The 26,594-nt window shown below is 40.0% G+C and overlaps 1 protein-coding gene across 2 annotated transcripts in view; it reads left to right on the top strand.

The window, feature by feature from the left end:
- PIBF1 (progesterone immunomodulatory binding factor 1) overlaps nt 1-26,594 on the top strand; it is a 190,503-nt gene that overhangs the window by 29,356 nt on the left and 134,553 nt on the right. For both annotated transcript variants that reach the window (XM_090024439.1, XM_090024430.1), the window contains exons 6-10: nt 2,439-2,572; nt 3,344-3,452; nt 11,447-11,628; nt 16,631-16,756; nt 24,420-24,518. In XM_090024439.1, coding sequence (XP_089880565.1) covers nt 2,439-2,572; nt 3,344-3,452; nt 11,447-11,628; nt 16,631-16,756; nt 24,420-24,518 — 650 coding nt within the window. The remainder of the gene's footprint in view (nt 1-2,438; nt 2,573-3,343; nt 3,453-11,446; nt 11,629-16,630; nt 16,757-24,419; nt 24,519-26,594) is intronic.

Here is a 26,594-nt window from a genome sequence, read left to right as displayed (position 1 = left end):
ATGACTGTGGGTGGGTGTGGAGTTTGTGGGGGGGTCTGGAGAGAGGTTGTGGAGGGTGTGGTTTGTGGATGAAGTGGGTGTGGGGTATGTTGTAGGTGTGAGAGACGTATGTAGAATTGGGGGTGTGTGAAGGGGTTTGGAGTTTGCAGGGGGTGGCTGAGGTGGGTGTGGGGGGTGTGTGGGGGTCTGTGGGAGTGTGGATGGATATGAGGTTTGTGTGGTAGTCTTGTGTGTGGGGGTATGTGAGGCTTCTGAGGGGGTCTGGGTGTGGGTTGGTGTAGGGGTTTGTGAGTAGAGGTGGGGGTGGAGTTTGTGGGCGGATTCATGGAGGGTGGGTGTGTGGGCCCTCCTGCCACAACTCCCCTCCCCAGTGGTGCACAGCCCCTACCAGCAGCAGTGGGAGTAGGTCCTTGGGGCAATCACGACCTGTGGCAGGCAGAGCCGCCCAGCAGCGCTCAGCTCCGGCTGTGTCCCTGGGGCTGTACATGAAGGCACTGAGCCAGCCCAGCCTGCTGGTGTGTGCCTTCAGTCCATATTCAGCAGGCTTCATGCCAGCACATGAGGCTTCCAGCACTGAAGGCAGGAGCTGCAGGCCAATAGGCCAGGCCAGGCCGGCTCCATTCTTCTGTGTGGGGCTTCCAGCACTCCAGTGCAAAGCCACATGTGGTGGCACGGAGTCTGCCTAGCCTGACTGCTAGCAACTTCTCACAGCTCCCAGTCTGTACACTATTGAGCCAAGTAGGCTCTGTGCCACCATGTGGGGCTCCTGGTACTGCAGCTAGGAGTGGGCACTGCTGGACTGGCTCTGTGCTTCCACATGAGGCTCCACACTGGAGTGCAGGAAGCCCTACATGGAAGCATAGAACTGACCTGGCCTGGCCCCAGGGCATGCAGTTCATGCCTGCAGTGCCAGGAGCACCACATGGTGGCACAGACCTAACCTGGTGTGGTCCGAAAGCATGCACCAGTGGGCCAGGCTGCCTCTATGCTGCCACATGCAGCTCCTGGAACTCAGCTGGAGTCGAGTGCTGCTGGGGGGTATTACCTGCTGTGGCCCATGAGTGCTCTGAAGGCCTGCGACTGGTGATGGGGTCTGTGTGCCATGGGGTTTTGGGTTCCCCTCCCACAAGCTCCATACCCACGCACACACTGCCACATTCCCCACAATCTCCCGCGCACCTTCCCACTAACCCCACACTCTCCCATACACATGTGTGCCATTGGGCTTGGAGGGCTCTGTGCCAGCATGTGGGGTTCTTGTTACTGCAGGCGGGAACTCCCCTTCCCACTCACCAGCTGTCCAGTTGTGCATTGTCATGCTCGGTGCCTCCACATGTGGTTCTCAGCTGTAGTGGTAGGAGCCCCACAGAAGTGGAGGCACAGAGCCTGTCCGGTTCAATGGTGCATGACCTCTGAAAGCCTGCACCTCCTGCTGGCTTTCAGTTGAGCAGCCGCAGGCCAATAATAATTGTTTTTTGGAGGAGCCCTGCGGGCTGGATAGAATGGCCTGGAAGTTGCTTTAGCTGAGCTCATGTTACTAGCCTTACTACAGGATCAATTGGTTCTGAAATGTAGGTTATGTCTCTACTATGCAAGGTAGCATTGTGCTGACACCCTATGCTAGCTCTGTATGTTCTAGCTTCTAATCCAGAAGCATGTATGTTAGATCAGTTATTCCCAACCAGGTGCCATGACAGTGTCTTGAGATGTTTTCAAGGGTGTTTTGGACTGTCGTACAGTGTTAGCACTGTTTAGTGTGTAAATATCATTTTTGGGATGATCAGAGAGATTTCATTTAGGAATCCTAAACATGCTGACCTGTTGTGATCCTCTAGGTTCTTTGCAACAAAACAATTACACCATTATTTTTCCGTAGTCATAAAAACTAAAAGCTGGCATTTTTCAAGAGGTGCCTTGAGTCTAGTGAGGCATGCCTTGACTCTAACCACTATGTTAGAGTGAGAGAAGAGCCTATTATCTGTTTGCAGCATCACACCAGAATGGCTCTATTGCTTTTATAACAGGAGTTATAGTATATCCAGTGTAGCACTGCCTTGTGCTGCACAAATGGAATACCTTTGCCCTGTGCTAGGCCTGGCCTTGATTTTTTGGTCCTTTCTGTCTGCAAGGTCTATAAAAATGTGAAAACTGCAGATTGGAAAATACTAGAAGGGAATTAGGCACACCAACCAACTAATTTAAAGGCAGGTAAACTTTAGGCTGAATATCTATATAGCTGAGTACTTCCTGACATCTGTTTAGTTTGTGAAATAGTCTGCGAAGGGAAAGAGGGGAAAACCCAATCTCTTGAACACTTAAAAGTAGACCTCTTAATCTAAGTTAAGTTCTATTGGGGATAATCTTTCCATTTAATTTGGTTTTATTGTAGCAAATACAAAATCAAATTTTAATGTAAGTGTGATTGTTTTTACTTATAGAGTTATGAAGATGAGAGAAGAAGTCATTCAGAACTTGAGATTAGATGTCAGCGTTTGATGTTGGAACTAGCAGATACAAAACAGATGATTCAACAAGGTGATTATAGACAAGAAAACTATGATAAAGTGAAATGGTAAGTGTGCCTGCTTATCAGTAGAAATTTCTCTTTGTTTATTGATAAAAGTTACATCTCATAATGTGGGTTCAGTTCCACGTTTTTTGACTTGCACATACATGCAAACCATAAAATAGACAAAATATTCATTTATCAAGTTGAGGAATTGTTCAGTTCTGGTTTTGCAAGAAATAGGGCAATGAAAACTTACAAATTGGATACATATTTTTCTAAAAATCCATAAATTGAGTGCCTTATTTTTCAGATATGTAGCCAACCTAGTTTCTACCAAAGTAATAGCAATCAAATTTTTAAAAATGTTTTTGATTTTTTTTTTTTTGGTCACCTAATTTTCCTCTGACATGCTGCAAGAGATAACCTACATGGCAGAGGAACAGTTGCTTGTAACTACTCTCTAGATTCTCTTAGAACTATGAGCATGAAATAACTTAAGGATTTTCATCCACTCTCAGCCAATCTCTGCAAAATGAGTCCTCAAAAGACTAATTTAGTACAGTAGAGGGGAAAATTTTCAGATGAGAAATTTGCAAATAGGTGAAGCAGTGAAGGTAATGATAAAGCAAGAAAGATGTTCTAGTTGACAGGAATTGAAGAAGGAAACATTTTACACCAATAGTGGCCCATTAAATGAAAGGATGAAAGAAGCTCAATGTTAGATGACCCTGAAAAGTTGGATGACACTGAAGAGATATGCAAGTTCTGAAAACTTGTTTTACTGAAATGAAAATAAGTGCATCTCATAATATTCTGCTTTTTTTTGTGTAACAGTGAACGAGATACATTTGAACATGAATTATCAGAGCTCAGGAGAAAATATGAAATACTAGATATATCACACAAAGCACAAGCCAAAGAAAGAAATGACTTATCAAAAGAGGTAAACTTCAGAGTTCTTGTTTGAATGGTTGTCTGCATTAATTCCATGCTTAGTGTGCATATATCCCAGGTATACAAGATGTGGATTCTTTTGGCCAGCAATGTCTGTTGAAGCTAAACATGAATCTTGAACACTCTTGGATAGGCAAGGTATTTTGAGTAAATGTGATATCTTTTATTAGACCAACTGAGTAGCTAGAAAAAAGTTCTTAGCAAGCTTTTGGATGCATTCACCCTTCTTCAGGCATAGGGAGTATGAACACTTGTACACTTCTACCCAAAAGCATAATAGCAAAGCCAGCTTGCTGACCTTTAACTCCTTCAAATTACCCATGCCAGTGAGGCAAAACATTGCTAATATCCATTGATTTTGTGTCCTGCATGATTACTTTTAGCATCACCTATAATATTTAGTTAGAGTAGTTTATTTTCTGTGTGTTGGCAAAATGTATACTTTAAACATGCTTTAGTTAATCTACATCTCCCTCCTCCCACGCCCTACCACTCCCTGTACAGAGAGACTCTGTTACTTACCACTGTACTTAACATGGCTACAGAACAGTAATGAGACCTGGCTTCTCTACATTTGACAACCTGGACACTAGCTCAATGTTCTAAGTGAAATTAATTGCCTTGACCACTGACTTTTGTTCTAAAGCAGCAGGAAATTCCAGTCAGGCCTACTTATGAATCTAAAATCTAGAAATAGATTTTCTATTTATGCATTTCTGCATTAGCTTTCTTCCTTGGCATAACTATTACAAGCATGTTGGATTGTTTTCTGGTCCTGAAACATTCTGGAATTTAAGTTGCATATGTGTGTCTTGCAGCAATATCTGCATAGCATCCTCCTGTTCAAGACAATCCTGTATCCTCCAATTGTAAACATGAAAAAAATCATGAAGGGTCTTAGATATTTTTCTTCTCTGTTTGGAAACCCTCTCTTGGACCTTAGTGTAATATTAGTAGGATATATATAAGCTTGAAAGGTAGGGAAAATTTTAGATACCTTTGTACAATGTCCTCACAAACATAGGATTCTTGTCTGTCATCCAACTCTAGCCCCTCCCTGAGACCAAAATTTTCTTAGAATTCTGCATAAATTGATTAATTCCTTCCTGTTTTTTGTTTTTCCACAAACCTTATTCTACCTTAGAGAAAACTACATTTTACACATTTGATGTTGTGTGAGAATGGCCTTTTTATTTAGAATAAAATTAGTCAAAACCTTCAGACTTGCATAGTCTGTGCTGCCAGAATTAGAGCATCCTGTATACTTGCAGAGAGGATTGAATTTTGGGTATCCACCTGTAGAACATGTTACAAGTTTTCTGTATTAGAATCAAAAAGTTACATTAAGGCTTAGTAAGCCTCTGTTGCCTCTTTGAGGAATTTCTTATACTTTAAACCTGTAAAGCAGCTATATAGCTCTTGATTTATGCATTTACAAGGCACTGTTTTTAACAGGAGCTTACAGATCAGAATAGAAGCTTGTCCCACAGAGTTTGTTTAAATAGGACTTCTACTACCTATCTACAAGCAAGCAGATGGTAGCTTGCTAGTCACGAAGATCAGAATCAATGTGCTCAATCTGTCACTCAGAAAAATGTGTACTTACCTTACAGCAACCAGTTCTTCAGTTTCATAACCTGTCTGTATTCCATTCTAATTCCATAAGAGTTCTGCTCTTCTGGAATTATTTGTGTTCATGATGAAACTAAGAATTGGTTTGGGCTTGCTCTACTCTCTGGACTTTCGAGTTGTGGATAGTTGTAGGGGGCAGGTTTAGTACCAGACAATATTTATGATCAAAAGAAATTAATTTTGCATGTTGACATTGAGTGGAATCTGTGGATAACACCTTTTGAGAAATCACTCTTCCTGTAAATAACTTGTTCTATCTCAGATGCTCATTTATGAAGTAATAAAAGTAAAAAAACGTGCTCCTTTTCATCATCAAAATAATGATCTGAAGTTTGCATTTAGAAACATTACAGATGGTGCCATCCTTTTTAATGGTATAGAAACACAGGAGAATTTCTGATCAGAAGAACTTAGAATTTGAAGTACTTACATATGCTATATGGTGTGGGTTCTTCTTAAAGTATAAAAACTATTTTTCATTTAAATGTGATCTTCATGAGATAAATTAGATACCTGAGAAATAACAGGGGGGAAAAGTGTCTTCGGGAAGAGTTGACCTATGTAAAGTGCAGGTCCATTCTGAAAAATGCCTTATGACTCTTCAGTCAGAAGATCTATTGTTGTTTTGTATTCAGAAATGTGTTTGCTTCTGTTAGCAGCTACAGAATTTTTCTTAGATTTATGATTATCATTTGCAATGCAAGGCCAGACTCAGGAAGAGATGGATTCCTTCATATGCAGTACTTAAATAAAATTGTTTCCTTCGCTCGTCTACATCAGTATGCTCTCTGATGGGTACATTTCATTCCTTGCTTTTCAGCTGGAGACTTTCTTACTGTAGCAGTATCCATACAATACACTCTAGCGCCCCCCCCCCACCTTCTTCCCACTTTGTGTGTCGGGCTCCTCAGCTCTTCTCAGTTGCCTAACTTAAGATGGAATACTTTTTCTGTTCCTGATCTCCTTCATCAGAAAACACCCAAAAATCATGCTTTAACAGTAATAGTTTAATATTTAAAATATTCCTTCACTGAACTAGGAGGACTACTGAAAGTTTGTGTTGTTCTTTTTTGGGGAGCAGGGGGGAGTTATTGGTTTTGTTTTCTTTTTTTGGGGGGAGGGGGGTTTCAACTCTTTCCGCTGTTGCTTAAGGCCTTTGTATCCATCCTGGCCAGTAGCTGCCCTCTGCCCTAGGAATCCTACCTGGCCCTGTGACTTCTGAGCCCTACAGGATTTCCACAAGAGCTAAAGAGAGGCCCAAATCAAATTTCCCAGCGTTTCCCAGTGCCAAACATACAGCTTGGAGTGTAAGGGGCAGGGAGAGCACTCTGGCATGGAGCTATTCAGGGGATCACAACTCACAAACACTTAAAGGGGGCTATGATGTTGTCAAACTCATCTGTGATGATGGAACTAGTTGGTGATCTGATAACTTTATCTGTCTGTTGTAGAGGTGCCATTTTCTTAGTTCTACCTAAGTACCCTACATCTGGTATGGCTTATTTTGCAAACCTCAGCACTGACATGCACTTTGGAATTGGACTGTGTACCGACAGCTCAAAACAGCATAATCTCCAAGCCCAGTGCCTTAGCACAGCTGCAACACTGGCTGTTTTCCTTCTCTGAATGCTGCTCATTGGCTTTCTTAGGACCTAGATCAGTCCTCCAACCAGTGCTCTGTAGATGCTCACCTACACAGTAGCACCACATAAAACAGATGATAGACCCCAGCACCTCAGGCAATGGCCTACAGTTTTTCTGATAATGTGAGTGTAGAAAATGTGGTTATAGTGAAAGGTTCCTTGACTCTAACCACTGTGCTAGAATGAGAACAGCCTGTGCCTGTTTGCAGCGTCACACCAAGATGGCTGTATTGCTTTTATTACAGGAATTAGTATAGTATGTCTCAGTATACCACTGTCTTGTCCTGCACAAATGGAATAGCTTTGGCCTGTGATACGTAGAAGATATACAAACAACTCCCACAATGCTCTGAGAGCCCATTGACATTGAAAGCCTCTATGCTGGGGATGTTTTTGAGTCTCCCCAGGTTGTTAGAGACGGTTATAATAGGAGAGAGAACCCAAAGACCCATGCTCTTTCAAAGCAGCTTCAGTGAATTTGTGCTTTAGTTCACCACAGGAATTTCCACAAAAGTTCCATGGGCAAAATCAGTATATCTTGGCATTGCCCCAGTCTTTCAGTGCCATGATCCTCCAAACATATAAGGAACTTCCAAGAACTTACATAAAAAACTGGCAAGTTCATTAAACATCTCCCTAAAGGAGGTGTCTGAACAGTCTCACTGCTTTGTAGGTGTATGGCACTAATCAGGCCTGATCCAGCTAGTTCTAATAATCAACAAGGCCATAATGGACTTGGTCAAAGCAGTCTGGCAAATTTTAGCCTCTTGCCACCCCACTGCTGAACAGAAATAGAATTCAGGGTAGTGCAGAATCATAGAAAGTTAAGGTTGGAAGAGACCTCAGGAGGTCATCTAGTCCAACCCCCTGCTCAAAGTAGGACCATCCTCAACTAGATCATTCCAGCCAAAGCTTTGTCAAGCCAGGTTTTGAAAATCTGTAAGGATGGAGCATCCACCACCGCTCTGGGTAACCTGTTTCAGTGTTTTACTGCCCTCCTAATGAGAAAATTCTTCCTAATATCTAATCTAATCTTCCCTTGCTGCAACTTGACATCATTGCTCCTTGTTCTGTCATCTGCCACCAGTGCAAACAGTCTAGCTCCGTCCTCTTTTGAATCCCTTTTCAGGTAGTTGAAGGCTGCTATTAAGTCCTCTCTCAGTCTTCTCTTTTCCAGATTAAAGAAGACCAGTTCTTTCTGTCTTTCCTCATAAGTCATGTCCCTCAGCCCCCTCACCATTTTTGTCACCCTCTGCTGGACTCTGTCCACATCCTTTCTGTATTAGGGGGCCCAAAACTGGACACAGTACTCTAGATGTGACCTCACCAGTGGTGAACAGAGGGGAATAATAACTTCCCGTGACCTACTGGCAAAACACCTACCAATATGTACCTTTATAAACTAAGTAAGGTTGTATAGATAGAGAGAGCACAAGCTTTTGTGAGCCCAAGTTCACTTGAAATCCTGTGAAAGGATGTGGAAAAAGCAGAGTACAAAGAGAGAAATTAGAATACAAAAGCTGGAGGAGAGGAGAGGAGAGGGGGAGGAGGGAAGTGCTAGAAGAGAAAAGCAAATGAACAGTAAAGTTATAGGAACCAAGGTGATGACAAAAGCTAATCCAGGTAATAAGTTAAGAAGCCATAGTCCCTGTTTAAACCATGCATAATGCGGTACAATTTGTGGATGATTTCTTGTTTCAGCATTTCCCATTCAAATTGGTTTTCAATGTTTTCCCCCTAAAAACTGCAATCCTGAGGTCCTCAATGGAGCATCCAGAGAGGTTGAAGTGTTCTACCACAGGCTTTTGTGTCTTTCTGCAGTTGATGTCAAATTAGTGTTCATTCATTCTTGCATGTAAAGACACCCAGTCTTTCTGCAGTAAACAACAGAGGGGCATTATTTAAATAGGTGTCAGCATATATGACGTTGGTAGGGTTGCAGATGAATGAACCTTGGTTGTTGTATTCCTTTTCATTAGGTTCACTGATGACATGGTCTGTATTGATATGGTGACACAACAGGCATTTGGGTCCATTGCAAGGCCTGGTGCCTTGCTTAAAATAGAAGTAGGTTTCTAAACAGGTATCTTTATTCCTGTCCCAACCCATCTTCCCTGGTTGGCATGGTTGTCCGTGACAAATTTTCCTTTTAGGAATTGCATCAACAAGGCAAGTAGGTGAGATCCAAGTACAAGTGGAAGATTTCCCCTCCATGCTACGTTCTACCCAGATAAAGTAACTCTGTAACTCAGCCCAAGTTCCTGCCCAAAGGTGTCACAGACTTTAATTTCAGGCAGCATATTAATTGCTTAGTGTTCTTCCCACAACCTGAATTCTCCTAGGCAGAGATTTTGATGAATTTTCTAAATGTGAAAAGGTCATTGGATTATTACCTTCACAGAACCAAGCCATTCAAAATGTTTCCTTGGCTGTATTGGTAGTTGTGAGATCAGAAATCGCAAGGATAAAAGCCTGGAGACTATCTAAATGGATCTTGGACTACATACCAATTATAAATAATTTTGACATAACATACGATTGAGGTGAACCTACTATTAGTAATAGGGCACGTTTCACCAGAGCCCAGACTACTTACTGGTACATAGCATCCCTGTGTAACATTGTCACAGCTGATATCTACAAAGCAGCTACTTGGAGCTCCCTTCATACTTTTATGAAGCTTTATGCCACCGCAGAAACCTCTAAAGCAGATGATGAACTTGACACACCAGTCCTGTTTGCTTAAGAAGGGGAGTTCAAGATTCACTTTCATGTATGTGGCCATGCTTTTGAGTCATCCATTAATGCAAATGGTGTGGAGAGTTACTTTTAAAAGGAAGCAAAATTGCTTCTCACAAACTGAAGTTTTTTGAGGTTGTATTGTCTACATACATATTCAGACCCTGCCCTCCTCCTCTTCCCCAGGGTCAAAAGTAAGGTAGATCTCTGGTTGAGAAGAAACTGACAAGTGGGAAAGTATGTGCTGCCCTAATGCCTTCAGCCCAGGGGCACAGGGAGAAGCAGGACTAGTTCCCTCTTTATGGGTATTTCTAAGGCAAAAAAGTTTCCAGCTGCAACAGATTGTGAACCAAACACATTAGTAAGAGTGTGTTTGGAGACAGTATATTTTAAAGAAACTTCAGACCCTTGGCAAATGTTACACTTAAGAGGTGATTAACCAGTTAATCATGTCTTAAATAGTGACCTGGCCACACTCATGAAATTAATGAGATGATAAAATGGGAAATAAGCCATGCAACCTGATTCCAGTTACAAGGCAGAGGTCTGAGATCAGCCTCAGTATGGTCCCACAGCTGAAATCTACAATCAGCTGATTGTCGGTTTTAGCCCTAGGACCGTACAGAAGTGAGTTCAACACCACACTAGTTCAATGGGCACTCAGCTTTCTACTTGCTAGTGCAAGGGCTTCCTGTGCACTGGCAACTAGTATTGGGATAACTGGGATCTGATCCTGGTCCCATAACTATGTAGCCTGCCATGCACATGTAGCATGGCAGAAGAAATTGCTGAGACTGAGGAACAAATTCCATTGTGCCATTAAGTAAACATGTGCCGGAGGTCTTAGTTACTGATGCATAACTCAATTTTTTCTAACTTTCAATTACAGCTGAAAAATTTCACTGAAAATCTTGTGGTTGCACAGATGTCATGACAACATAATGTAACTTACCGAATGTATTACTGTTATAATGTCTGAAGAAAGAGGTTTTTCAATCTGTTGGGTTTTTTGGGGGGTGTTTTTTGTTGTGTTTTTTACATCTTGAGTTTACAGGATCATCATTTATAACTAAAATATGTTTTCGTGCTCAAATTTTCTTTAAAAAAGTCACCAGAAACATAAAACACTACAGTTTAATTTTTAGACACTTCATTTAAAGCTTGCAAAGTCACATGCAAATATAAAAGAAAACAGTACACACCGAAGCTACATATTTTCAGGTTTTAAGAGCAACTGCATTTTTTTTATAAACATGATGTGACATGTATGATTAAAGCTTACCTCAAGACAAAATATCTCACATGAAATGGATTGATTTAAATAATCAATTTGAATTTTTTTTCTGTTTGTGTTTTGTTTGTTTTGTAGAGATGGGTGCATTCTCATTCATTAATATAATGATTAAAACATAATTTACAAATAAATAGAGACTTTCCATGAATTTTTGGTATGTTTAGTACTGAGACAAGTCCACTATAACTGCACTAATTTATGCAACTAATGTTTAATTAATTAATGAAACATAATTAATTAATGAAGCTTAATGTTTACAAATCGTTATACATTTTAGATTTTTAGTATATTAGAAAATGGAGAATGATGTATTGCTTATGGATTCCCCACAGGATCAAGCCCTTAATTCATATGACCTATTGTGGCAAATTTCTAAGGCTTGACCTCAAAAGTTATATCCTTTTTTTCCAAAGTTAGAAAATAATGTGTCCCTTGAAGTTTTGATAGAGGATTATAGATTCAGCATTTTTATGTAAATGTTTCAAAAGGTATAGTAAGTTTAGGTCTTAAGATATTTTATATTAAATTTTGGTTCCATTTGAATTGGGTTTATAACTTGTGATTTAAGTTATAGCAATAACAAGAGAATTTAATTTTTTTATTTTAATGTTTTATTTTAATTGCTTAATTTTAATTTTTATCTACTGCAAACCAATACGTTTGTTTTGTCTGTAGGTGACAACATTACAGCAGTCCATTAATTTGCTGCAAAAGGATAAAGACTATCTTAATCGCCAGAATATGGAGCTCAGTGTTCGTCGTGCCCATGAAGAAGATCGTCTTGAAAGACTCCAGATTCAGTTGGAGGATGCCAAAAAAGCTAGAGAAGAAGTATATGAGAAATATGTAACATCCAGGCAAGTTCTTATGTTAAAATCCCATTAAAGTAAATGTCTATTGATTTCACAAGAGTTTGTTCAGATCTGTTTATGACAGATCAGAATTAGGCTTTGTTTTTTTCCTATCACATGGTAGTGTTACAATGATGTTGTAGCCAGGAGAGGCGAGGAATTATGCAAGAAGCTAGGATTTCTTTGGTGCTATCTTTTATTGGACCAACTACATAGTTGGGTTAGTTAGCAAGCTTTTGAATGCAAGGCATTCTTTAGGTCTAAGGTGTAAACACCAGCACAGTATAATGAACAACAGCTGGAAGATGGGGGAGAAGGCAGATTTCAGTATCTTCCATGTTATGGTACTGTGACTGATGTTGTGGCCATGATGATCCAGAAAGTATATAAGGTGGATTTTGGTATCTTCCATGATATGGTGCATTTCACTATCTTCCATGTTACGGAAATCAACACCCTAAGAAATCCTTGTCTTTCGTATTACACACAATATTTAAGAGAAGTATATAAAGAAGTTTTTAAAGATTTTTGGGAGTCAGTCTACAACACTAAAGAAACCCAAAGAGAAAGTTTGCTTTATGGCAATTATTTTATTAGTATACAATGAATCCTGAAAAATTCAAGTGAGAACCTTGTTTTTTTTCAGTATGGAGCCCTGCTATTCAGGTGACCAGTTCCAAAGATGTGATACATCATAAGATACATCAATGTAGTGGCAGCATATTTATGGAACCAAGAGATACTGTTGTGGAGCCAAGTTTACCATTTCCTTGACAATTGACTCACCTAAGGCAGCTTACCTCAATAGATCACATATGGGATTGTGGCAGGGGCTTGGTGTTCCTGCCACTTTAAGAAGCAGACAGGCTAGTGCTGAGGAAGCCTGCAAGTGCAGCCAGGCAGATTATGGAGTCCTCTGACTCTGGAGGAAGACGGTGCATAGGCAGGGTATAAGGTCAGACCTGAGTGGAGCCAGCAATAACATCCTGGAGGCTGGTGAGGGAACATCACTCAGCAGGAGGGCTGCAGCTCTGGAATGGCAACTTAGAGAGTACATCCAGCAACTGAGGGGAGGAGGAGGTTCCTAGGGACGCAAGGAAGGGTTCAAAGCCCAGATTGAGGGGCTGAGAGTTGATGGCTTGAATGTGTGGGACAAGAGAGGGTCCAGGAGCCCAAAGGAGGGGCTAAGTGGAAGGTAACATCAGTGAGTGATGGCACCTGCAAGACATATGGGATGTGCTGTAGGGATGGATTGGAGCCATGCAATTAGCCCTGGAGCCGAGACCACAGACACCTGGTGGTCACTGGAGACAGAGAGCAATTTGGGAAGCCCAGGCAGCCTCCCTCACATACAAGTAAGATTCATGAAAGTGTGTTGGGCAAGAAAAGGAGTGACTGTTTAATGAGAGCAGAGTGAGCAAAGGCTAGAGGGACTCCAGGGGCTTCACAGTCACCCCTAGAGGGCACCTTATGACAGGGATTTATTACATTTTGCACATTTTCATATTGTGGCTCAGAATCAGCAAGGGAGGATCAATCATTGGTGCCTTCTAGACTACAAGAGTCTGCAATGATATGTTTGGGGTCAGAACAGAGTTCCTATTTCAATTGCAAAACAATTTTCAGATATAGAACTTGTGTAAGATTACTAATCCACAATCAATCATGTATAATCATCACTTAATATGATAAGATTTACCTTTGTTCTGTAGAAAAATGACTGAAGTCCATCTGCCTGCCAAAGAAACTTCACACTAGTTGGCATAAACATGTCACATGAGAAAACTCATCTTCACATAGATGTATTGGAGCTCAGGATAATTCATTTGGCTCATGCAGCATATCTTCTGTTTCAAGGCAAACCAGTTTTGATCATGACTGATATCATTCCAGAGAGATCTTATGTGAATGTATAAGGATGACAGAGTTCTTCCTTCTTATCTTAGGGAACTACATGCCTTTGAACTCAATACATCTGTTTTCACATGACCTCGAAGGTTCACCGTTTGCTTTGATAGATCACATATTCAGGCAGTAGTGCAGTTGTGAGCAATAGATAATGATTCTGCTGTTAGAATTATTTTGCAAATCCCCCAGACCTGCTTTCCTGCTGTAACACTAAGTTGCCTCTGAGTCTAGATATTATTTCTAAGAACACCAGGAAAATTGTCCTATCCAGTTCTGGCCTCCATTCTGTAGCATTCTCCATTATAAGGAAAAATTTCTCTAAAAATATATATAACATTCTGTTCCAGCATATGAAATACACCATGCTAGTATGTTATGCATCAAGATGGAAAAAAATTGTTCCTCTCAGCCATTATTCCAAGATTTTTTTTCTATCTCCTAAAGTCTGAGACACTCCCTGATTTAGACTGTTGTATTAAAAAAGCTTGGGCCTTTGTATTATTTTTACAAGAATGCACCTGGTGACATGACTTATTTCCTGCCTGTAACAGGGTATTTTTTCTGAAACTTAATGGTGGGCTAGGTTTTATGAAAACTTAAAACATGTAATTTGCCTGAGCAATTCCCTCCCTACTGTGTTCCATGCTGGCTAATTCACCATAAAAAGGGTATAATTAAACCAGTGCTGGGCACTTGAAAATGTCTGTCTTAGTAAATGGTTAGTTACCCTATTTTAGTAATAAAAAATTATTGTAAGAGTGTTTCTGTGTGTGTGTGTGTGTGTGTGTGTGTGTAAAATGCACTAGTAGTTATATGTTCAACCACATGATTGTTTAAACTCAGGAGATAGTTACTTTCAACCTCAAGCTTTTCACCTTTGGAAGTTTCATCTCTAGGCAGTTTGTTTTAGTGCTTAACCACTCTCATAGTGAAAAGATTCTTCTTAATTCCCAGTCTAAATTTCCCATGGTACAGTTTAAACTGATTACTACTTGTCTAGTCCACTGTGGACAACAGAGAAAATAATTGAGCCATTCTGTTTACAACAACCATTTTTGTATTTGTAGACTTTTCTCTAATACCCTTTCAGTCATCTCCTCTCCAGACTAAATAGCCCCAGTTCTTCTAAGCTTTCCTTGGATATCAAGTTTTATAGACCTCTAATTATTTTGTTGCTTCTCTAGACTGTCCTTTGCTAGTCATCTGGGTCTTCACCAAGTTATTGTAGGCCAATTATTCTGTCAAGAAAACGGCAGCATAAAATAAGCAGCATACAAAGGCTGTTCAAAAAGTATTGAGACTGATGCTGTAGGAAACAAAATATTCTATTTACAGGGGTTTCAGCTTAATCTCCTTTAACATATGCTGCTTTTGCAGCCACACACTTCTCCCAACGTTTCTTCCATTGTTGGAAGCACCTCTGATGAGCAATTTGTGGAATTTCTAAAGTTGCTCAGTCCCATTTTGTTTTATGGTTTCCACATCACAAAATCTTCTTCCTTTCAAGGTTTTCTTTAGTTGAGGGAAGAGAAAAAAGTTGTATGGGGCCATATCAGGTGAATATGGAAGCTGCGGTGCTTGTGGGATATAGTATTTAGCTAAAATTTGGCTAAAAGTTGCTTCACAAGCTGTGCTGAGTGGGCAGGCATGTTGTCATGGTGAAGCATCCACGAGTTGGACACCCACTTTTCTGGTCATTTTTCTAGTTGTTTCATTCCCAAATCACTGGTTAGAATTGAATTACATGAACCATTAGAAATTCCAACTTCTACTGTAATCTCTCGGACAGTTAGTGCCTGTCATTTTGAACCAAACTGTGAGCCACTGCCACATTTTCATCATTTTGGGATGTTGAAGGGCATCTGGAACACTTCTCACTTTGACCAATGATCATCCTTCTTTAAGATTTGCTCTATGCTTGGTGGTCATGGTGCTCAGCTGGGAGGTGGAGACCCTGTAGTAAAGTCCCTGGTCCCAGGGCTGTTTGTCCCTTTTAAGCAACAGCTATTTAATGTGAGATGCACAAGGTGCCTCAAAACCCAAGATTCCTCATTCTTCATCATCATCACAAAGCCACAGTCAGGCTCCCTCTCGCTTGGCTCCTGCTGGCCCCTTTCCTTCCTACCCTGTAGCCCAAGAGGAGTGGAAGCTTCCTGTAGGGCAGTCTTCTGGAAAGGCAAAGATGTGGGTTTGACTTGACCCCAGCCTAGGGGACAGTCTAGATGCCCTGTTTCCTGAGGAAGATGACCCACCTAGTAGGATGCTGTGCAAATATGAGCCCCACCACCAGCCATATTCACGTTCCTGTGCGTGCTATAGTTGGTACTGGATTGAATGCTGTTGTCACAGGTTCTCTGGGTGCTAAGGCAATCAGGGTACATCCTTTGCAGCCCTGAGCTGTAGTACTGCAGAGAAGTACATGGAGGTTACAGTAGACCATAAGCTGAATCTGAGCCAACAGTATGATCTTGTTGCAAAAAAACCCAACAGCCTCTTAAGTAGTGTTAGCAGGAGTATCACTTGCAGATTAAGGGAAGTGATTCTTCCCCTCCATTCAGCACTGGTGAGGCCTCACCTGGATTCCTGTGTCCAGTTTTGGGCCCTACATTTCTGGGGCAGGGGCTGGACTCAATGATTTTCTGAGGTCCCTTCCAGCCCCGATGTCTATGAAATCTGTGAAACCTACGATACCATTCAAAAACTCATGCACAGCTCATAGTGTCATCACCAAATTCTATTTTAAGTAATTCAAATGTTTCACTTGCTGTTTTCTCAATTTTCATGCAAAATTAAATATACACGTGTTCTGGACACTCTGACATAACAAAAGGGGACACACACAATTTTACTTCAACCGCTGGCCACAGAAAGCTAGGGAAACACCATGAGCTGCAGACCTGTCCAGAGGAGTCCCAACATGCCAGACATGTTCAGCAAAGCCACGACCCCCACCCAATACTTTTGTACCACAAAGACACACACAGTCTCAATACTTTTTGAACAGACCTTGTAGATCATGTTTGGAAGAAAAATGTAGCTTTACTTATGCAGAGTACCATGTTATAATAATATAAGTTAGATTTTTTTAAACATTTTTCAGGGATCGTTATAAAACAGAATATGAAAACAAATTGCGTGAAGAATTGGAACAAATTAGATTGAAAACAAATCAAGAGATTGAGCAGCTTCGAAGTGCTTCAAAGGAGATGTATGAACGTGAAAACAGGTGGGTAAGATGGGTTTTTTAAAAACCTGTAGACCATTTTAAGCAAAAATGATCAAAAAAAGTGTATATATTATCTAAAGTAAGTTGTCTCCCTTTCGAAGTGTAGAAAATGGCTTAATTATGACCCATTCTAAATCAACTTAAATATGCTCACGCAAAATTATCTTCAGGATAGAATTATATTTTTGCAATAAAAGTTAAAATTTAAGTTTTTTGCTTTATCATGTCATCAATGAATTTGTTATAATAAATTACCTATTTTGTTATTTGTGTCTTGCTAGCTGTGCAATGCTAGGTTATTTCATAGTTAAGTTATTTTGCATAAAATGTGTTCTATAACTTATTGTAAATGTTGGAGGTAAACTTTGGGATTGAGGTGATGTGGAAAAGAGGATGAATTGAATGTGATGAGGAAGATAGAGGAAAACGAATTGAAAGCATTTTCATGTTTTCAAAAAAATGATGTCTGAAATGGCATAGCTTTGGAAATGATCTCAAGGGTCATCTAGTCTAACTGTGTACACAAATGTACCATTTCCTATTTCTAAACCATCTCAGATAGACACCTGTTCAGCATCTCAAAAACCTCCAGTGAAGAAGATTCCTTTATCTCCCCTAGACAGCTTGTTCCATTCTTCTACTTTATTTATAGTTAATTTTTCCTAAAATTGGATCTAAATTTGCTTTGCTGAAGTTTGAATCCATTTTTGTGAATCCTGCCCTCTATAGCAAGGGAAGAATGTTCCCATCTTTGTTATCCTTTCAAATGCTGTGCCATCGTGTCATTTCCTCCTCTCCTAAATCTCCTTTTTTTTTTCCAGACTAAAATACCTAGATGCTTCAGCCTGTCCTTGTATTGCCATCTTTCCAACCCCTTTATCATCTTTCTTGATCAGCTCTGAATTTCATCTAGTTTCTCGGTCCCACTTGTAATATGGAGCCGAAAACTGGATGCAGAACTTCAGCTGTGGCTTATCTAGGTCTAAGTAGCGTAATGCTATTATCTTCCACGTATTGTGTACAGTGCTACTGTTATTGTAACCTGAAATGCATTTACTTTCCTTATGGCATAATCACGTTGCTGACTCATGTTGAGTTTGTGACCTATCCTGAATCCCAGATCCTTCTCACAATGTTATTGACAAACCAGCTAATTCCTGATATATTTGTATCTGAGTAGCACTGTACATTTGTCTCTGATGAATTTTATTTTGTTACTTTTTGTCTTATTCTCAGACTTCTTGAAAAACTTTTGAATTTTATTATTCTGTCCTCCAAAGTGTTTGTTATTCCTTCTAGTAGTGTGTTGTTTCCAAATTGCATCAGTATTCTCTCTATCCCTGCATCCAAGTCATGAAAAAAATTAAGCAACACTAGACCCAAAACTGAGCACTCTGAAATTTCACTTGAGATCTTCTGCCAATCAGACATTGATCCATGAATAGTTACTCTTTGCTTGTAGTTACTGAACCAGTTATGTGTTTACCTTAACATAAGATTTATGTTTAAAGATGATACTATCTACGTTGCAGATAGTATGCCAGATCACTCACTGGAAAACAGTTCCATGTCAATATTGGCAATTTGGAGGAAATGTGTATGTAGACCATAGTTAAGGGTTAATACATCCCTTTCTAACTGGATGCAAACTCTGTCAAAAGTTTGCTATAGTCAAATAGGTGGTCAGCAACTGTATTTAATTTTGCCCAAGGTACTATCCATTATAAAAAATTATTTTCAATTCTTGATAACACTACTAAACTCAGAGCATTTGGGTTTAAATTTTCCATGTCAGGTATCTGCTTTGGGCTGATTTTTTTGGGGGGAAGTTTTCATAAGAACATAAAAATTGCCATTTATTGGGCAAGACCTTGGGTCCATCCTGTCCATTCTCCTATGTCACACAGTGGCAGAGTGTGGATGCTAAAAAGGAGAGTGAAGTAGTCATGACCAGGGTGTTTTTCTCACTGTTCCTCTCAGTTGCAACCTCCAGTATTTAAGTTGAGGAAGTTCTAATTCAGTCAGAGGCTGTATCTATCCCTAACTCCCATGCTTAATAGCTACTGATGTCCCTTTCCTCCAGTAATTTGTCCGGTTCCTTTTTGAATCTAGGTCAGCTGTCAGCTTTCACAACATCTGGAGGCAATTACACAGTGTGTGAAAAAGAACTCCCTTTTGTTAGTTTTAAACTTACTACCTTCTAGTGTCATTTTATGACCTCAAGTTCTTTTATTGTGAGAGATAGTGAATAATAAATCCCTATTTACTTTCTCTTCATCATTTAGTATTTTGTAAACCCTTATCAGGTTCCCTTTCAAGTGTCTCTTTTCTAAACTAAATAGGTGTAGGCTCTTTAGTCTCTCCTCATGTGGAAGCTGCTCCATCCTGCTAATCATCCTTGTTACCTTTCTCTGTACTTTCTCTACTTCTTCTACATCCTTTTTGAGGTGAGGAGACCAGAACTGGGCACAGTATTCAAGGTGTGAATGCATAGTGGAATTATAAAGGAGCATAATAGTTTCCATTTTGTTTACAATTCCCTTCTTAATAAATCTTAACATTTTGTTAGCCTTTTTGATGGCTGCTAAGCACTGAGCTGATATTTTTAGCGGGCTGTCCACAATGACTCCCAAAATCTCTTTCCTGTGTGATACTATCTCATGTAGAGTCCATCATAATGTAGGTTATAGTTTGGGTTGTTTTTGCCCAGGTATATCACTTTACATTTATCTACATTGCAGTTGTTTCCAAGAACAAAATTAGGAAGAGATACATATGTGTGTTGGTTTGCCCACATTAAAAAATTCAGGGGCCTCTGTGCAGCTACTAATAGGGATTTAGTGCCTCTAGAACTAAGCTGCAAAAGTATTTTAAACATGTTTGCTGGGGAAGTGCAAGAGTGCTTTCATGTGAAGGTAAAATACAGATGTAGGCTTGGTTCACCTTGGGGTCCTTAAGTTTCCTCTGTTGATACCCCCAACATTATTAGTTTCTTTGGAACCACCTCACATAGCTACCCAAAACTCTTGTTCACAAGCCAGCTAACCTGTCAATAATGAAGTATATTTAGGCTTGCCTTCCTTGAGGCTACATTCAGGCCCTGTGGCAAATTCAAAGGATCTACAGTCTGCTTAGCTATCTGAAACTCACTTGGCTTCATGAATTTTTCAGTCAAACCATTCTTGCACTCCATCTTGATGTCGGCCTCTCTCCTGCAAAGATCCCTGCCACGCAAGCCTTGGTGCTATTCACATGTATGTCAAATGATGGAATTTCCAGTCCAAACACCATAGGCTCCATCAAAACAGACTACACCACAGTCTATATTGCCACTGAAAACTTTGTTGGGGCTACTCTTAGTTCTCTTCATAACCTTATGCTGGCAAAGAGACAGGAGGAAGCATTTTGTTCACAAAAGGAGCTTGCAGGGTGTGAGAAGATTAAGCATTCACATACTTCTTTACTGACATCACCTTCCTTAACAATTGAAAAGCTTTTTTTTCTAGGTATCTCTGGTCAACTTGTGGCTCTGCTGTCCAGCAGTTTGGACATTTCATTGGCATGGAGACATGGCTGGGGGATATCAGTTGAAGTTCTTTCACTATGCCTCCTCTACTTGACTCTGAATATTTATCACCAATACCAATCTAGAATTCCTTTGAGAAGCTCAGGATTCCATTAAAAGAAATCGTATCCTATTCTGCTCTAAAGAGCCTACCCAGCTTCCCTTGTTTGAAAGCTCCATCTTCTTGGAAAGACACAATGCAGCATCTTAATATAGCCCTATTTTCAGAAGTCAGTGAAGACTTGCTTGATTTTTGCCAAAACTAGCTTGCACTGACTTTAGCAGCAGTAGTAACATGTACATGTATTCACTTTCAGGCACCAGAGATTAACTCTACTGAGTTATCCCCAGCTCTTTTCTCATCTCAGGCAATACTTTTTCTTGAGGGCACCCAAGCATCACTTTTGTAGAGTGGTGCGTGTAGGATGACAAGGATGAAATGGAACAGTAACCTTATGAGCAATAAATCATTGTTAGGCTCTTGAGGATCACCTTAGGACTTCATTTAACTCCCCTTCTGATGAACAAAACCAACTTCAGAGACTGATTGGATGAATACCTAACATTTTTCTGTTACAAATAGAGTTTCCAGCACCAGACACATTTGATCCTTTTTTCAGCATCAAGGAGTGGCAGACAGTAGGCAAGGTCACATTGTTCTGTGACTATTTAATGGATTTTTGCTCACCTGTATCCTCACTACCAGTTTCAGAAGCAGTTAGTTACTATTGTTGATCACCTTTTTGTTAACAGTATCCTTCACATGTTTCAGTTCTGATCTCAGCAGCCCGGGAATTATTTGAAGGTAATGTGATGTCCCAGCCTATGTTGTTACTCAAACTTTAGTGTAAGTAATGCTCATTAATGATACTGTCTGTGCTATGGCATTAACAGCTCCCAAAATGACTAGCTTCCATCATTTTCAAGACTTTCTAACAACAGCCTTTATTTCACCCTGGTACCAGTTAGTTCAGTTGCATCACAAAGCAGACAGTGGGACTGAAAGATGGTATGCGCTTAAGCCTGAATGGATATGCACATAACTGCTGTTTATTGTAATATACATACATAACACGCACAAAAATCAAGACTGACAGAAAGGGAATAAGAGACCTGCACCCTTTTAATACCTTCATAGCCATAGGAAGTTATGTAAGCTAGCATCTTCTCAAGATTTACTGCTTCTTCCCAGTTGCAGTTGAATACAACTTCATCCCATGTTTAATAACAGTTGACAGTAATTTTTTCTAAATTCATACATGTAAACTATAAAAATGTGTTGAAATTTGATCTTTTTTGTAATATATAACGATACAGATATTACTAGAATTTTATTCTTTTTTTTTTTGGTTGGCTAGGTGGTATTGTAGCCATGGTTAGTATGAAAAGAGTATGTGCATGGAGCAGAATATTTGAACATGATCTGGGATAGTTATAAAACTGTTCTGTGTGTTTAGAGTTAAATACTGTTTCTTGCAGTCCATAAGGAAAAAGAAAGGAGCTGTGCTCTGTATGTATCATTCTAAGACACTTAGGATGCAATCTCTATATAATAGGCCCCAAAGAGAAAACATTTCTGGGAAGTGTGTGATTCAGTATGCAAATCAAGTTTGGGAATTTAAAAAGGTTGGGACTTCTTGCATGTGTTTATGGATGATCTTCAAAGTTTGTTTGGGTTGTTTTGTACTTACTTGCCATTTTATTAAATGTAGCAAAACAAAAATGTGTGTTAATGCAGTAATTGTTGTTGTTACATAAGGAAACAAGCATCTTTTTGTCCGGATTTTTATCCTTTGAACTTCTTAATTAGCCCTACTTTTTCAGTGTCACTATGATGGCACTCTTGCCTCTGATGCAATCTGGGTGCACCCTTAAGATACACTCCCATGTGTTTGCACACCGTGGGGTGCCCTCCTGCCCCATACCCTTCTCTTCCGTCTGCTGCTTAACCACTGAGAACCAGGTGAGGTGCACCACAGACCAGTTGGTGAAAACAGTAGCTTAAGACAGCCCTCCCTGTCTTGCTCAGGCATTGCCTGTCCTTAGCAGAGGAGATTTTGTCAGCAAGAAGGACCATGCCCATGCCCAGTCGCCCCTAAAAGATGGATATCCCTTACTGTGGGAAGAGCAAATCTGTGCTGGCCTGGGGTTACAGGTATCATTGACAAGTGAATTAAAAGGGATAACAAAAAGATTTATTATAACAAAAAGATTTATTATAAACAAAAAATCAGTAGACATATGTTGAGCTGCAGACAAAAGAAAATCATAGAAAATTTGGGTTGAAAGGGACCTCAGGAGGTCATTTAGTCCACCTGTCTGCTCAAAGCAGGACCATCCCCACCTAGATCATCCCAGCCAGGGCTTTGTTGAGCTGGGCCTTAAAAACCTCCAAGGATGGAGATTTCTACCTCCTCTCTAAGGAGGAGTCACTGCCTGCCCTGCGTGAGGCTCCGTTGGCTCTGGGACACTGCTCTGCTCCCTGGCATGGCCTCTGGGGGCGTGTCTTCTTTTGAAATGTCATGTTATTGCTGCATGCTCATATTTTGGCTAGCCTGTGCCTTGAAACGTTGTCATGGAGATCAGTAGACAACCCAAGTCGTACCCTTTAATACTTGTATTCTAGTTGTCATTGCTGTTCTACAAGATTTCCATAGATTTTTATTTTTTCTCCTAGTAGTTCAGTTTCCTCTATTCTGTTGCCCAGGGTTAGGGTATAAACATTTTAGCAGTTTATAAGTACAACAGCCAATACCCTTTCTGAGTTACATAGTCGTTTAATTTTATCTACTTCCCTACAGTTCTCATCAGTATTAGCTGCCTTGTCTGTCTACCCACTAGTGTTCATTGCCATATCATCATTTACTGGATTTTATGTCCTTTGTTTCTCCTCTTGCCTTCTAATTAAAAGCTGGTATCTATTATCCCAGTCTTGATCCTAGAAGGTCCACACCCATACTTGAGTGAAGTTCATCCATTAAGAAAGAATCCTTTTACTGTTAATGGATTATAGAGTTTGAATCTTCCTCATAGTATGAATTCTTGAGCTATCTGTTGCCCATCATCATGTCACACCTTTGCCTGTTTTTCTCAGGCCCCTGGCACATGTTCATTTAATGGCACAAGGGAAATCTAATTTCCCCAATAACAACAGTCACACCTCTGCTCATGCCACACATGCATGGCAGGGTATACAGTTTTGGGATCAGGGATCAGATCCCAGTGGAGCTATTACTGCTTGCCAGTGCAAGGGGGAGCATGGGTTTCCAGCCCCTGGATCACACTGGGGCTGGTTCAAGTCCCTGATTCAGTTGATTGTGGGTCCCAGCCCCAGGACCACACAAGAGTCTGGAACCAGCTCTGGTTACCCTGCCACATGTTCAGTTTAAGGCATGATGGAAACCAGCCACAAAAAAGTTACTTGTCTTTTATGGAATATTTTTATGACTGGTTTCTCTTTTTGTCATGCCATTTATTCCTTGAATGTATGGCAGTATTACTATTTATGATGCAGTTAACAGGCTAACCACGTCTTAATTGTAACCGTGTGGGGGGCCTCAGTATCCCAGTCAGTATGGTCAGTAAAATGTATATGAAGTGAGGGAGAGGTCAGAAATAGTTTGTAAATAGTGGTTTTTTTACATCTTCATACCCAAATTACATAATGTCAGAGACCAGTTAGGAAAGAGATTCTTACTACAGTATAACCTCATAAATCTGGGATTATCAAAATTCCAGCACTTTTTAAAAATACACTCCATCAGGGAGTAGCTGTGGCCAGTCCCGGAACAGCAGAGAGGGAAGCTTGCGCACCGCTGCTATCCACCACCCAGCGCCACTGCTCCATGTGCGGCTGCTGCTCTGGGACCTCCTGCCGCTCCAGTTTCAAAAATCCAGAATTTTCACATTTCCAGCAGGTGCTTGGTCCCAACCCTGCCTTATTCAGGAGGTTATACTATACTACTTTTTAAATATATTTTTATTTTTTCTGAGCAGGAATGTAATAACTGAAAAAGATAAATCAATGTATCCTTTTATGTATCCTTTATCATATAGTAAGATATATAACAATTGTCTAACAAAATATTTTTTCCTCAGAAATTTGAGAGAAGCAAGAGATAATGCCGTGGCTGAAAAACAGAGAGCAATTTTGGCTGAGAAAGATGCTTTAGCAAAATATGAACAGCTCTTAGAACAGTGAGTATGTTTTAAAATACATATATATCAATGGAATTAGAGATACTTACTTGCATATTTGGTCTGGATCTTTTTTCTGGCTGTAAAGGGAAGAGAGAAACAAACCTCAAAAACTTGAATCAAATTAAGTTAGGGATCTGTTTTTAAACTTGTAAGTGGAGAGAAAATTCCAGTGATAATGTTGGTTGATTTATTCTTCTTTCCTACTCTTGCAGGAACTTACATACATGCTTATTAAGGGTAGTTCTGTTGACTTCAGTAGTTTATTCACAATGCATGACATTAACCATGCACAGAAATCTTTGCAGAGATAATGCCTTAACGTGCTACCCTGTTTGTGGTTCTTTTGTGGTGGTCTCAGAAATAGCTGTGGTCACAGAATTGCCATTGCAATCTCTCATAAGAGTTAGCAATATATTTTGACACACAGTGGGCAAGAATGGTAAATGCCCTATGTTATAACACACAGTCTTTTTCTGGTACTTTGTATTTTCAAAGCTCTGTATATCCACTTTATACAGAGCTAATCCTTCACTTTGTGTAAATAAACAGATAAGCTTCTGCTAGTATTTTTTCATGTGTATAATTTTATTTTAGCTGGATCTCTTACAGGGATTTTGCCTTCCCTGCCTACCTCCCCACAACTTAAATTGAAAATCTTCCATGTTCAGTGAGGAAGACATCTATCCTACACATCATGGACCCAAATCTAATAATTGCTTAATTTTAAGCACATGACTGCTTCCATCAAAACCTTGTCATCACTAATTGCTTTCGCTGCCAAAAATTCTGGCAGCAGATGGCAACTGCTACATGGCAGCCTTTGGGTTTTGTTGGAGAAAAATTTGCTTATAAGAGACCTGTTTTTCCTTCTGTCTAAATCTGATAGTTTTAGGCACCTATCTGTTCTTTTTGACAAGTCTTAATCGCTCTGGGAGGTTGTAAGGGATCTTTTTGGCCTATCATTTAAATCCTCTTGGAAGAGTCCATGATTATTCTTTCTGCCCTCCTCATACACACCCACATGGCTTTGGCAGTTGCTTCTCTGTCCATACATCTGAAGGGAGGCCCAGGTTGTCGCCAGCATCAGTTTAGGTTCAATATTAAATGTTACAGTATCCTATTGTACTGTGCTAAAGGTAAGGCTTACATTACAATATCATCAGTAGTGGGAAATATTTTGTAGTGCAAAGAGGACAACAGGAGCTCAACAATATAAAATACTTTTTAAATTCATATTATTCCTGCTCATACACAGCCCTTTTTTTTTAACAAAAGTTAGTGATTTGAACAACTCTTTAAAAGAACAGGGATAAATATACAAAAAGAAAATATTGTATGTTCCTCTGTGTTGAAGTCATGCAACTCCTAGCAAGAGGATATTTTTCTGTGTCGTGCTGTGTATTTTTTATGTCTTGTGCTCTCAGTAGTAAAGTCCTGAGCCTCTGTGGATCAATTCTGCTTTTCATTAGCCTGAAAAAGCAAGCAGTTTTTAGTGGTTTCAATTAGCAGCTGAGCTGTAATATGAGCAGAGCATAATTTTCATTGAACCACTTGTACTAGCTCTTTCCCTTCTTTTCTGATGCATCAACCAGCTCTCTTTAAATATCAAATGAGAGTATAAAATGTTGTAATACTTCACTTTGCAAGTATATTAATATGTTTCAGCAGAGAAGGGAACTGAATGACCTTACACTGCTTGGCCGTTGTTCCATTCTTCTGATCTGATCTGCGTTTCGGGTTGATCACCTTGGCCTTGTTTAATTAGAGAATGTTAATAATACTGAGTTATGCTGTGGTTTTATGCTTGAATAAGCAATTGAAATTAGAATGGGGCTATCAAGTTCATTTTGTATTTGACTGAATTCATGCTTTAACTTGGGTTGAAAACGAAACAGCTAATGCATTAACCAGCTGCGCCACCTAGCTGTTGTTATGGAGTAAACGTTTAGGTATTTTTTGCTTGAAACAGGTTTTAAAACTGAATTCTAAGTAGGAATGGTTAGGCTCTTAGCTTATGTCATATGTTTTAAACACCCCAGTATTCAAGGTATTGTTATTGGGACAGCGAACACA

Source organism: Crocodylus siamensis, chromosome 1 (assembly GCF_052110815.1).
Source record: "Crocodylus siamensis isolate JL-2025a chromosome 1, ASM5211081v1, whole genome shotgun sequence".
Lineage (NCBI taxonomy): Eukaryota > Metazoa > Chordata > Crocodylia > Crocodylidae > Crocodylus > Crocodylus siamensis.
The sequence above is the reverse complement of the archived record's forward strand: the minus strand, read 5'-3'. Positions and strand labels throughout refer to the sequence as shown.